Here is a 14,764-nt window from a genome sequence, read left to right as displayed (position 1 = left end):
TTCCCACACAAGAGTCAATTTAATCAGAAGAGTTAACTACCTTCAGGTTTTGGAGTGTAGAAGTTCCCAGATGAAGCTCACACAGACACAGGGAGAACAAAAAAATTCCTTGCATATAGTGCCCAGGTCATAATTTAACTCAGGACCCCACCAATACAAGGCAGGAGTGCTACCCACTAAAGGTGGCCATACATGTATAGATCCGCTCGTTTGGCGACGTCGCCAAACGAGCGGATCGCCCTCCGATATGCCCACCTTGAGGTGGGCAATATCGGGCAGATCCGATCGTGGGTCCTAGGGCACAACGATCGGATCCTAGCGTTCGCAAACAGGCGGTCGGATCGCGGGACCGCATCAACAAACAACGAACTTTCAGCCAGATCTCGATCAGGGAAGCCCGTCGGGGGCCCCAATACACGGGCCAATAAGCTGCCGGCTTCGTCTGTCAGCAGCTTTTATCGGCCCGTGTATGGCCACCTTAAGACACCTTGCATTACAGATTGGTTGTTGAGTGCTATGAGTAATATAATAAAGGCAAATTTTGCCAGTGATTCACAAATACTAACAAATACATTATAAGGACTTCCTATCTCTACATCTATCTATGTATCTATCATCTATCTATCTATCATCTATGTATCTGGAAATGGGTCATGTATATAAAAGCATTGAATGATCAACACAAGCTAAAATTAAAAGGGTTAAAATCATTTTTTTTACCTTTTTGATTTCCTCTTTAATTTTCTTTAAAAAATATTCCTATACATCTGCTTCAGTTAATATAGCCATGTGTGATACCGTAAATAAAGATCATAAACTAGTTTAATCTATACTGCAATATGAATGCTTCACTACTTGCTCTCTTGCCAAACCCAGCCTCTACGATCCTTTTATATTCATAAACATCTATTACTTTCTATCATTTCTCAAATAACCCATATGCTACACACAAATTATATGAAATCAGCAGGCTGCGATACATTTCTGAAAATAACAATTTTGTCCACTTTGAACCATCTTACTGAATCCATATTTCTAAAAAAGCTGAGTTTGCATTCCAGGCAGATAAAACCTCTGGTCAAGTAAAATGTGGATTTACGAAATTGAAAATAAAATAATCCATAAAAAATCTATAGCAATTTGTGGTATGCTGGCAAGTTTCATGTTATTTTCAGAAACTTTCTAAAATATATTAAAGGAAATAAATTCCAAATATCATAAAGTTCTGCTTAAATACAACCATATATTCTGGGTAATGGAAATATGGTATATGCATAAAAGGCATGTAAAATCATGGCATAGCAATCATCCGAATGCCTCTAATTAAAGGGCAGTTAGCCCATGAAAAATGGCACCAAGATAAAAAAAATATGGAATTAGTATGGTTCTTACTTTAAGACATACGTTTTTTTTATTCTGTTGACAAAAATATGAGACTGAATGAAGGTTAAGATGAAGTGAAAGAAACTTGTAGAATTTCACTTTATTTTACATTAAAGGATTTACATTTATCGGTAAATATCTGTTATTCATATGAGTGGGAACTGTCATCTTATCCCTTGCCAGATAAACCAGTTTTATGTTGTGCATTGACTTCAATAGCCAATATATGATGAAAATGACAGAATGCTTGCTTTGTGTATTGGGCACCACTATTTTCAGAGTTCATTGTTTTTATCATCTATCATGAACTCATACTCATTGTCTCTGGATAGGGCTTTAGAATGTTATAATGAAAACACTTGACCCCACCAGAGCTTTAAGATCCAACTGCATCCAACCCATCTTGCTCTGTATCGTTTACCCTTGTTCTTTATCATTGGTTGTCCTACCTTCTTTTATGGAGACACATACTAGATACTTAGGGGCAGATTCACTAAGCTCGAGTGAAGGATTCGAATGAAAAATACTTCGAATTTCGAAGTATTTTTTTGGTACTTCGACCATCGAATTGGTTAAATTCGTTCGAATTCGAACGAAATCGAACGAATCGAACGAAAAATCGTTCGACTATTCGACCATTCGATAGTCGAAGTACTTGCCCTTTAAAAAAAACTTCGACCCCCTACTTCGACAGGTAAAACCTACCGAAGTCAATGTTAGCCTATGGGGAAGGTCCCCATAGGCTTGCTAACCTTTTTTTGATCGAAGGATTTTCGTTCGATCGTTGGATTCAAATCCTTCGAATCGTTCGATTCGAAGGATTTAATCGTTCGATCGAACGAAAAATCCTTCGATCGATCGATCGAAGGATTAGCGCTAAATCCTTCGACTTCGATATTCGAAGTCGAAGGATTTCAATCCGAGGGTCGAATTTCGAAGTATTTTTAACTTCGAAATTCGACCCTTAGTGAATCGGCCCCTTATTGTGTACACATGGAGTGGAGTGCTCTAGGTGCATATCATTGCTTGGATTGGCACACAAGGCAGGGGTTATTGGATAAGCTGGACCACTTGCATTTCCAAAAAAATAGCATGAAGTGGTGAAAAGATGTGATGGTAAAATTCTCTGAAGGCCTTCTGAAGTTCAGAGTAGTTTTGAGCCAGTAGTTGATTTTACTGTTTTATCCAGACAGAACACAACCTTCATTGAGACCCCTAACTGTTCACATTTCTAGAAAGTACTCACTGCCATCAGGGAAGGTCTCTACCCATCGAGCAGTCTGGTAATAAATATAATTATTGGTCATAAAAGGTACAAGAGTTTTGGAGGAAGGTTCCATAACATATTAAATTGTGGTGGTAATTTTTCTTAACATAAAATCAATGCTTCTCTGCTTATTTTGTAATTATCAAACACTCTGACCGTTGTTTGGGTAGCAAGCGGATGATCTTATTTTTTGTTGCATCTGCAGTTATCTCTTTCATTCCCCTAATACAAAGCCAGTGGTCTACAGATCTAAAATGGCAGCAAACTGTAAGTGATTTTAAAAAAGAGTCTTAATAACATGCATCTGGGAAATTGTAAGGGGCAGGAGATGGGACAATTATGCATCCTTCCTTGCCCCACATGAATACATGGCACAGTAGTGATGTATTCATAGTGGAAGTGTAGGTTTTTCTCCTCAATGACAGCAGAGCAGAGTGTGACGTGGCTGCACAAAGTTGGCTTGTACCTATTTTTTTGCACTTTGTACCCAACCTCAATTACTTTAAATGAGGCCTAATATGTTTTTTTCACTATAGTTATTAAATATTTAGGCCATCATTCACTTTTCAACTTGAACTTCAGGGTCATGGATTTTAAAACACTCGGCATAAGCTTTATTGGACCTCATTTTTGAAAAATAAACAAAATGCACAAAAGAAAAAACTGAAGTAGAGGTGAAAAAGCTTTAACTTTTTATCAAGGAGAGTTCATCAGTTTGCAATATAATGTTTACTGGTGTGGTACTGCAGGCAATTAAACCAAGGCTAATTCATTTATTAAACAGTAATAAAATCCCTTCAAGCTCTGCATATTCTATAGGGCTGACTTTTATTAAAGTCTAAAAAAGAATCTATTATGCAAATTACTTCTGTAGAATAATACAGATTTTGAATAGAACATTTTACCGAAGAGGTTTTATTGGAGTTATAACATATAACTCTTTGTAGCTAAATGCAGGTATGGATCATACATTTTTTAACAACAAAAGTCAATTCTCAACAACAGAAGCTATTTGAATGGCTGCATTATTGTGCATTCAGCATTTAGGAAATGGGCAGCTATTACAAGCAATACATGGATGCTCTCTCAATAGCTTCAAGGAAGATCAGACAAAAACTAATAAAATGTTTATGTTTTGATTCCAAACATTGTAATTTACAATTTATGGCCAATGCAGTACTGTATGTAACAAACATCAGGATTCATGACTACTACATGACTTGTAAAGACCCAGAGAAACTATTGGAAAACATCCACTAGACACCCAAAAATGAGTGTGTATTATTTGTTCATTATGTTGTTCCTTGTCTAGAAGCCTTGATGGCAAACACCATCATTGGTACTTGATATCGTAAACTGACTACCTAGATCCCCAGTCTTTGCAGTGACCATTCCTCCAGAAGCTGCAGTGCTGAAACAGTAAGAACAACTTCTATATTTACTTTCCACCCCATTTATTTCCATATTTTCCATCATTTGCATTCAACAATAAACTTCTACAATAATAGCTCCTTTAAAATCAAATAGCATAGAATGAAATAGTGAGTGGACTTTAATGGCAAATGCGGTTATTGAAACAAAATTATGACCCATAACCATAAACAGACCTCATTCACACAACTCTTTCCAATATATCAATTCTTCAACACAAATTAATACAGTCAGTGATTACTGATCATTGGACACAACCCAGCACCCTACAAAGAGTATTATTAAGCTGATTACTGATTCATGTGTTGAATAGAAATAATGTAAGACTATACATAACAGAAGACAAGCCAAAAGCTCTGTTTTTCTTAAGCTTTCTGTTTCTACACTTCCTTTTTAAGTTTTGTCTCTTGGCTTCCAATGATTTGCTCATACACTTAACCAACCCAGAGGTAACGTTTCTTGAACCACAGCCATTTCTTTTCATCAAACTGAATTACTGTATGCATCAGTAAATGAATGCTGAGTTCCGGGAACAAGCACAAGCTTGAATCAAAGATGGTTCAACAAAACATAAGTGGAGGTTAGTTTAATAAAAAAAGAAATACCTGTTGATTATAAACATGAAACGGCAGAATACACAGCATGATTATTTGTTGTGATATCTTTTGTATTACTAAAACAACAAACCCTATTAGACATCAAAACTAGATGACACTTGATAAACAATAAAGACCCAACCACTCTATTCAGTGGCCAATTGTCCCTTGAATTTCATCCCTATGTATCTATTTTACAGTGTACACAATCTTTTCAGCCTAGTTGATGTTGTTTTTAGATACGGCAAATTACACTTGAACTGATATGCACCTGCACAGTTTCTCCTACAATCAGCTATTGTAGGTGTCATCCTTATTTTTACTTTGTAGGTGTTGTAACACCTAAGTTGTCACAGCTCTCGTTGTGATACTTTATTTATACTCCCCAAAATGTTACCATATTTTCTAATGTCAAGGGACGTCCTCTTGAAGAATCTCATGCAAAAAGAAAGAGTTTATTATATGGTAACTAATTTTAATTCCATTCACTTCTAGGAAAAAACTATTTTGCTCCAAATTCACCTCCTGTTCTTCTCTTTTATCAATAGATTTCACGTGATAAACAGTGAGATAAGTTTTTCTCACTGAATTAAATCTGGTAACTTGTCACCACTTTCCTGACTTGTGCTCTTGGTATTCCCAAATACTGGGATGATTACTGTCCAATATCGATGGGCAAATTTGTACCGTTTTGCTTCGCCAATAAAAATTTGCGAATTTCCTGTGATATTTGCGAAATGCAGAAAAATTCGCTAAACGCCGCTGGCATCTCATTTTTGACACAGGCGTCCATTTTAGCCAGTAAAAATGCGCCAGCATCCAAAAAAACGGACGCCGGTGTCAAAAACAAGAACGCCGTCGGTTTCACAAATTTTTGGCCGTTTCGCAAATTTCACGGGACGCCGAAGAATTTTCACAGCAGTTTCACAAATGTATTTGCCCACAGCGAAACGTGGGAATTCGCAGCGAATTTGCGTCTGGCGTATAAATTCACCCATCACTACTGTCCAATAATTGAGGGGAAACATAGAAGATGACCTTATCTGGCCCCTGAAGGTAAGCTAATATTAAGAGGCACATTTATCAAAGGTTGAATTTGGCATTCATGTGAGTTTTTAGAAACTCCCCTTAACTCCCATTAATTTCAAAATTCGAAATTTATTAATAAAATCGAATTTTTAGAAACTGGGATGAATTGAATAGACCCAAAAGCTCAAATTGAATTTGATTTAAATTTGATTTGAATTTAAAAAAACTCGGTTTGAGTTTTTTTTCTCAGAAAAAAACTTGAATGTCAGGAAGGCTGCAAACTCAAAATAGATCCCTGGACCTCTCCTATTGACTTAAAGAGTGATTTTGCAGGTTTCAGGTGGCAAATAGTCAAATTCGAGTTCTTAAAAGGCCAGAGTATGATCAATCTCAAAAATCGAATTTGAATTTTTTTAAAAACTGGAATCTAATTTGAATAATTCTCTAGTCAAATTTGACAGTTTTGACCATAAAGAAAAATTGAAAAATGTTATCTTGAATTTTTAATTCAACCCTTGATAAATCTGCCCCCAAATATTGCTGAATTTGTTAACCATGGTTGTGTGTTTTGTAATTGTAGTGTCATCACATCTGCATGGCTTTTTAGTTTTATATAATGGATATTTTCACAGCACTTTTCATAATTTTCATTATTAAGAAGAACTTTTCATAAACAAGTGACTTGAGTCTTATGTTCAATAACAAAGGAATTAGAGAGGCTTGTTTAAATTCAGTTTTAAATCATAATGCCTGTAAGTCATGTTCTATGCTTGTAGATATTTTAAACTTGGGACTTGATTACAATGTTTATATCTAAAGATGGACCATACATTTGGCAGTGTTTTTTTTATCTTTACTGCTTCACTGTCTGTTCCTATGAATAAGGGTTTTGCTATCGGATATAGGGATTAATGGTTCATATATGAAAGAATATTCAATCAGGGATGAATTTGTTGAATTTGGGTTATTTATGTACAGCAGGTTTGTGTCAATGACTTAAGGTGCTGCATTTGCTTATTAATTATTATAGATGACATCAAAAAATATAAAAGAAATAGGGATGGGCGAATTTGACCCATTTCATTTCGCCAAAAAATTTGCCGCCGGCGAAATGTCGCTGACGCCCATTAAAGTCTATGGCTGTCAAATTTGTTTTGATCAGCATTTTTTTTTTTTTTACGCATGCCACCATACACGTCTATGGGCGTCATTTCCCATGGCGGAAACAAGGAAAAAAAATTCACCCATCCCTAAAAAGAAACAAAAGAGAGGTGACTTGGGAAAAATGTTCTACACCAATCCCCATTGCTTTGGTCCCGATGATGAAAATTTGATTGAATTAAAGGGAGGGGATGGGGTGATGAACAACATAGCCAGCCCTGGCGACCAATTCATTAGATCAGTCTATGTGAGAAGCTAGAGATGTGTATCTAATTAGACTTTTGGATGATCAGACTCTCAATCTAGTTGATCAGTCTCTGAACAAGAGGGTAGCTGCTGAGTTGCGCTTTAATGGGGCCAGACTCCCATGTTGTGCCACAAATGGTCAGGGAACAACAACTGCATAGCTCATATGATTTATTTTTAGGGATGGGCGAATTTATTGCCGTCGGCAAATAAATTTGCAAATTTACTGTGGAGATTCGCTAGCAGAAATTCTGACACAGGAGACAAATCCGATGCTGGCGGCAAGTATTCAGACACGTCTTGACGTTAATGTGCGTCAAATCTCGCCGGCGTCTGAATTGTCGGCTGATGCCGGCATCAAAATCAAAAATTTTCGCCCTTTTTCAGAACTTCGCGGGAAATTCGCTAATTTCAAGGCGAAACGGGACAAATTCGCAAATCACTATTTATTTTCCATAAAACTCTGATACACATTATTAAATAATTAAATGTTTTACAAAGTACTTACAATATGAAGCTCTAAGTAATCCCCCAGTCCAGAAGAACTGTCCACTCGTACTAAAACTGCTTCTTTTTGAAAAGTGCTAAATCCAACTGCCAGCCTGTCAGCGCGAGTGCTCGGCCTGTCATTAGGAGGCCATGTATATGTGATTTGTCCTCCTCCTTTGCTAAATATATATGATATGCCAGCTGTAAGAGAAAAGAAACAACAACAACAGCATAAGACAGGAGCCAATTCTGCAGAATACAGTGATAATATACTGTACATGTTTTCAAGTCACAGCAGGTATTGCTTCTCATTTGTTTCAAATTAAATAATCTTGATTAAAGGAATGTAAGAAATATTGACAGCCTCTAGAGAAATAACTATTTACTTTAAGTGGTGTAAGCCCTGCATGCAAATGCCATTGTATTGCTTCATTATCAGTACTTTATAATAGGGAAAGGAATGGACCAAAAAATCACTCAAATGCACTAATTCTTGTAATACAAAAACAGCAGGACAGATACAAATCTGTTATCCCTTTTGAAGAAGCAGATAATAACGACCAAGAGGCTTTCTTTTTAATTACAGAAAACGCATTAATATGCCGCCCTCCATCTCTAATTGGAGAAAAAGGCCCTTACACAAAGGAAACTGTATTCTCTTCAATTTGAAAGAATGGCAAATCCGCCAACAAAAATATCTGAATATGGCACATGCTTCAACCTATCATAGCATTTTTTCCAAAGGAAACATGGGACAACAAAAAATACAAAAAGCGTCTATAATTATAATAATCAATGATTTAAAAAAAAAAAAGAATTTAAATGTTGTGCTCTGCATGGAAGAGATTATGCAATTACTTATACCCAATACATTTTTGGTTGATGCTTACAATTACACTGTACATTTTGAATGTTATTTTGAAATTGAAATCCCTTTTATTTTTAAATATATTTTAATATATTATCTATAATTTTGTGATTAATATCTGATATATTGTGCTTGGCCATTAGCTATGGTGTGAGCCTTCCTTTTCCTGTCCCATTTGTTTTAAGGGTTTGATTTCAACACAATATAGAATAGAATACAATTAGTTTTCAATAAATGTAATGAGTATGTTTAAAAATAACTTGATGAGGTTAGCAGTATCTAATGTCCTAAGAAACTATCATGTTCAAAGAGAAGTGGCAACAGTTTTTATAGAATTAAAAGCCACAGAACTTTTTTTACATTTTGTTAAAAATATTTTTCTTTTTTTTCCCCAGTTTTATTTTTGGTATACTTCTGCCCTTTGACAGCGATGATCTTACTATCAGCCCTTTTTGTCTCTGGCTTGGAGGACAGTGAGTGACTGGTGAGACAGAACCATCATTCACTCCTACAGAACCAATCAATCAATGTCAGCTTCACGCTGAAGCCGATTCGGAGAGAGAAAAAAATCTTTTGAGGCTTTGCTTTATGTCTAGCGTACCTCAGAGCATAGTTGTCCATACCATGCTGAAGAATTTGATAGCTCTATCAGATAGACTCATCACTCATTCCTGCAGTCAGGTTAGCTTTAAACTGAAGCAGATATATATATATATATATATATATATATATATATATATATATATATATATATATATATATATATATATATATATATATTTTATAAACTTTACCTCTAGTTGTCTGTGAGCTGTGTTGTATAAAGTCCAGTTTTTGCTGGTCAATAAATGCACTTTTTTCTTAAAGCACTTATTTTTATATTTACTGAAATTAGACTTTCTTTACAGTAAACCCAGCAGCATGAAAGGACTCCTAGTGGCAGGGCACTATTCATGCTTTATTTACCAGTAGGTCTTTTCAGCTGACACAAGGTCACCCATTCCGATTAGAAGAAAAGAGGTTCCGCCTAAATATTTGGAAGGGGTTTTTTACAGTGAGAGCTGTGAAGATGTGGAATTCTCTCCCTGAATCAGTTGTACAGGCTGATACATTAGATAGGTACAAGGAAGGGTCGGATGCTTTATTCACCAGTAGCTCCTCCCAGCAGACAGGAGGGAGCCAGTGAGATTAGAGGAGGGAAAGGGGTGTTACAGGGAGAGCTGGGAAGTGAATCAGTTGTACAGGTTGATACATTAGATAGGTACAAGGAAGGGTCGGATGCTTTATTCACCAGTAGCTCCTCCCAGCAGACAGGAGGGAACCAATGAGATTAGAGGAGGGAAAGGGGTGTTACAGGGAGAGCTGGGAAGTGAATCAGTTGTACAGGTTGATACATTAGATAGGTATAAGAAGGGGTTGGATGGCTTTTTAGCAAGTAAGGGAATACAGGGTTATGGGAAATAGCTCATAGTCCAAATTGATCCAGGGACTAGTCCGATTGCCATTTTGGAGTCAGGAAGGAATTTTTCCCCCTCTAAGGCAAATTGGAGAGGCTTCAGATGGGGTTTTTGCCTTCCTCTGGATCAACTAGCAGATAGGTAGTTAATAAAAAAAATAAAAGTTGAACTCGATGGACATGTGTCTTTTTTCAACCTTACTTACTATGTTACTATGGTACTATGTTACTATGTAATATACCAGATGTTCATTTTTGGCAATTGATGTATGCATGAAAAATTATCATTTCAACAGAAAAGTTGAAAGCCATATATGTTGGAAGCCATACATATTGGTGGATAGGCCCCCAACAAGTGCCTTTCCTTATTAATAGCAAAGCAGACCCAATTAGATGTCAATGGGACAGTATTTCAGTCCCATACGTGGACTAATCAGATGCCAATTTGGTCAAGAGAGGTCATATTCTAATCTGGAATTTGCACTTCCCATCACCATCAAAGTTGATCTTCTGAGCCATTATTGTAACATTCCTAGCATCAGATCACCTAAGTAGCATCACCTTAAACACCCTTAAGAATTGCTCTATTTCTGTATTTTTCCAAAATGATTTGATATACACCTGGTATGCAGACCACAAATTGATTGAGCTTCTCTGGAGCTCCAAGTGTCTCTAAGTATTTTCTTTTTTGATGCTGTTGCGCTTTCAGCTTTGTCTACTGAAGCACATTCCGAATGATCTCATTGGGAATATTTACTTCCCCGTGCACCAATGACACTGGTTTTTATGTGTAATATGATTCAGACCTATTGATAACACTGGTTACTTTGTAATTCAGTACATATATTATGTTTGATTTACGTTTGATCAACTTTCTCAATTGTTTTCCCTAATAATCTTGTTTGATTGCATAACATCTCTATTATTCCTTCATTTGGCATTCCTGGCATTTGTTCTTTTTTCTCTGTTCTTGTTTTGCCTTATTCGGCAATGTGTTTTTTACTGCTTTGCCTCTACCTCATATAGATAAATGTCTACAAAGAAATATCTACAGATATCTATATGTGTCCCAACCTTTATTACACATGAGCCACACTGAAATGTAAAAACCAGTGGGGAGGCACACAAGCAAGAATAAATTCTTTGGGGGGCCAAATAAGGGCTGTGATAGGCGAATTAAGAGCCCCATTGGACTGCTAGCCTGCAGGAGGCCCGGTTTGTGTAAACATGTGTCTTTATGTCTCCAAAACTTAAATTTAAGCCAGGAATTTTATGATAGGGACTTACTATGAGGACACTGGGATCAACATCAATGGGATTGGAGAGCAACATGTTGCTCACCAGCAACTAGTTGGGGATCACTGGTGGAGATGACTGCAGATCTGGAAGCATCTGCTTAAACAAAATATTTTCAAAGAGAAAATCTACAGGATATTCTTTATGAAATCACATTAAAAGTCCATCTCATAGATTTTATATGGATTTCTTTACTCTTATCCCAATGTTATCATCGTTTTTACACAAAGAGGGTTATTTACTAAAATCTGAATTTATCACATATTTTATTTTAAAAAACCAAGACCAAACTCCCCTGCCCGATTTTAGCTTATTTGTTAATTGAAAAACTCGATTGCGGAATAATTAAGCAAAACTGAAATAGTTTTATAGCTTTTTCCCAAATTGCTAAAATTTTTGAGTTTTTCCACAAAACCCCCGAAAAAGTTGGATTTTCAGGCTAAACCATGTGCAAAGTACGAAAACTTCAAATTGAGATAGGTGCCTCTCCCATTGACTTATATAGAACCTCAACAGGTCTGAGATTTTCAGATTTGGGCTTTTTGCAGCATTGAGGTATAATGCACCTTTTTTATTCTCTAACGATTTGAATTTTTAAAATTTTAACATGCAGATTTTTATAAATAACTCCCATAATGAATCTCGAATTTTTATAGTTTTAGAGAAATTTTAAAACCCATGAATTATAAATATAAATTTGTGAAAAAAGGAAATCCAAATGTTAATATTTAGGCCCCTTAATATTAAACAGTGTCTCCAAGAATGCTATTTACCATTCACTATTTATGCTAACTTGCTGTTAAATATCTATATTTCTGTTGGCCCCTCTGAGCTTTAGCAATACTGTTTATCTCATTTTCCATGTAGGCTTTCACCTTCTTTTGCTAAATGATACAATATGAGCCCCAGTTGCATTTGAAATTGCATTTCTTGACGACGGCAGTCGTTTTAATCCCTCGTCAAGTGACAAAGAGAAAGCATTAAAGCCCCAAACTAACACCAAGATTGGCATCATGATGAACAAAGCTTTCTTTCTAAACAAATTCACAAAATCTAATTTGTAATCTGCTGGGATTTCTATAATCCCCAAAGCATGCTGTTCTTATGCTATTACTCTGGGCTGATTTGCAATGCTCAGCTCAAGGTTAATTTTGGGTAAGATTGCACATTTGTTTATTCTTCTACTGATACGCTAGGTTGCACTCAGTACACTCTTAGCTCAGCACTAAAATATTAAAAAGAAAACTGGAACTTTAATATAACTTTAGAATCATTACCGGAGTAAGGCTGAATAGCATTTCAGTTACAAATACACAAATTACAGCTCTAGAAGACAAAGCAATAATTTCTGCAGTATAATTTTATGTTTAGGAATCAACTCATTCTGAATTTCAGTGTTTAACGCTATAATCTTATTACTTCTATATTTATATGCTGTATGCCAGAAGCCATTGTCTGTGAAGATCAACATAAAATTCTTTATCTATATTGTTTCAAACTTGTTTTCTTTTTAACTACTGGGGGATTGTCACTCTTCTTTCTCTTAGGGGGTTGAGCAATGCCACAACTAACAGCTGGGTACCCCCCAAAAACAGAAATGTAGCATGTCCTCCCTACATCCTCCTGTTTCCCAGTCAAGGTGAGTGGGAGTGGAATTCTAATCCTTCAATGAATTAAGCTTATAAATCACCTTATTATAAAGCTGATTGATAGCACTGGCTAGTTTCATGTCTGCTTAGCTGACTGAAAATCAGTAATGCTTTCAGTACTGGCCTTGGACCAAGCAATCCATCCATTTGTTTTGTCTATTACAGATGTAATAGCACTCGATCAGTGAATAATTCAGCACATGTCTGATTACTTTGAGATTATTATCATTATTTCTACTACACATTATACAGTACTTTTAAGACTAATTTCTAAATTACCTGAATCAGATGTGTGTGAGTATTAAAGGGAGAAGGGTTAAAGTTCTGTTTGCAGAGGCCATCAACAGTGGCCCTTCAATTGGAGAACATTTGAAGGAGGTTAAGCCTCCTCAAATCCTCTTTATTCCCTGCCTAGGAAATTCCCCATTACAGATAAGGAGTGAAATTTAAAGAGAGTCTGTCATAGGAAAACGTGCTTTTTTTCCAAAAAACTATTTTGTATATTGAATTTTGAAATCTAACATGGGGCTAGGCATGTTGTTCGTCTCCCAGGTGCACTCAGTCATGTGGCATGTCTTCAGTTCTGCAGCCATGGTTTCTCCTAACCATCCCTTTCCAATGGTTCAGCTCCATATTCTTTATCGAGAATAATGGATCATACAAAAATTTTGTAAACTACATCTAGACGTATGGCTCATGTTCTAAAGGGGAAAAGCTTTCTATAGCATAAGCTTTAATATACTGAATGTACATTACAAACATACTATGGGTTATATTTAATCAGATATCTCTCAACCCAAACTATGCTAATTGGATTGTGTAGGCAGCTCTACCAGGTTACAAATAAATGAATAACTGGTAGTCAATAAGCTTACAAAGACTTCTAAAAGAGAAAGATTTATATTGTCGAATAGCTCTTGACCTCACTAACTAAATGCAGTTCCTACCACTCAGCCACTGATGTTCCATAAAAACCAGTAAATTTGTTATACAGGTATGGGATCTGTTATCCGGAAACCCAATATTTAAAAAGCTACAAATTACAGGAAGGTCTCTCCCATAGACTCCATTTTAATCAAATTATTAAAATTTTTAAAAACAATTACCCTGTAAAAAGAAGACAGTACGTTGTAATTGATCCCAACTAAGATATAATTAATCTCTATTGGAGGCAACAATCCTATTGGGTTTAACTAATGTTTAAATGATAGTAGTAGAGATAAGGTATGGAGATCCAAATTATGGAAAGGCCCCTTATCCGTAAAACCCTAAGTCTTGAGCAGTCTGGATAATAGGTCCCATATCTTTAACATATTAGCTTCATATGAATAAGATACAGTATGGCTTCTCCATAAATTAAATATGTTGGTAATGCTCTTGTCTTACTGTTATCTTAATCTCAATTAAAACAAATGACAAAGGGCAACTGTTAAGCCAAACCATTGTCTAATTTGCTGTTCAGTCATGTCACTTTGTAAACATTCAGGTAAATAAACCATGTCACTAAGCACAACACATTTTATTTTTCCCTAATAAAATACAGAGCATGTCTGTGAGTAGTCAGCACATGCAAAACAACTCTACCCTCAATGTCAAGATAAAGAAAAAGCTAAAAATCAAACTCTGAGCCAAGTGATCTGGAAAGTGCACAGACCAAACGAATCAATCAGAAGGAGCTCCCTCGATACAAAATGTAAGACTGGGACACCTGAATATCTTTACTGTTCAGGAAAGCTGTAGACACGTGCAAGGTTAATAGTATACAGCAGGCTAAACATCACTTTACATCTATTGCATCTTCTTTATCATTTTCTTGAGAAAAAACATACTCTCTGCGGGTAATTTGTTAAGACTATGTAAATGCAACGATTTTGCCACAAGTTTCCTATTATT

General features: G+C 36.0%; 1 protein-coding gene across 31 annotated transcripts in view; it reads right to left on the bottom strand.

Annotated features, from left to right (window-relative positions):
• LOC108716082 (neurexin-1) overlaps positions 1–14,764 on the bottom strand; it is an 861,870-nt gene that overhangs the window by 177,532 nt on the left and 669,574 nt on the right. For all 31 annotated transcript variants that reach the window (XM_041562467.1, XM_041562483.1, XM_041562470.1 and 28 more), the window contains one exon: positions 7,622–7,803. In XM_041562467.1, the coding sequence (XP_041418401.1) occupies positions 7,622–7,803 (182 nt within the window). The remainder of the gene's footprint in view (positions 1–7,621; positions 7,804–14,764) is intronic.

This window comes from Xenopus laevis, chromosome 5L (assembly GCF_017654675.1).
Source record: "Xenopus laevis strain J_2021 chromosome 5L, Xenopus_laevis_v10.1, whole genome shotgun sequence".
Classification (NCBI taxonomy): Eukaryota; Metazoa; Chordata; class Amphibia; order Anura; family Pipidae; genus Xenopus; species Xenopus laevis.
The sequence above is the reverse complement of the archived record's forward strand: the minus strand, read 5'-3'. Positions and strand labels throughout refer to the sequence as shown.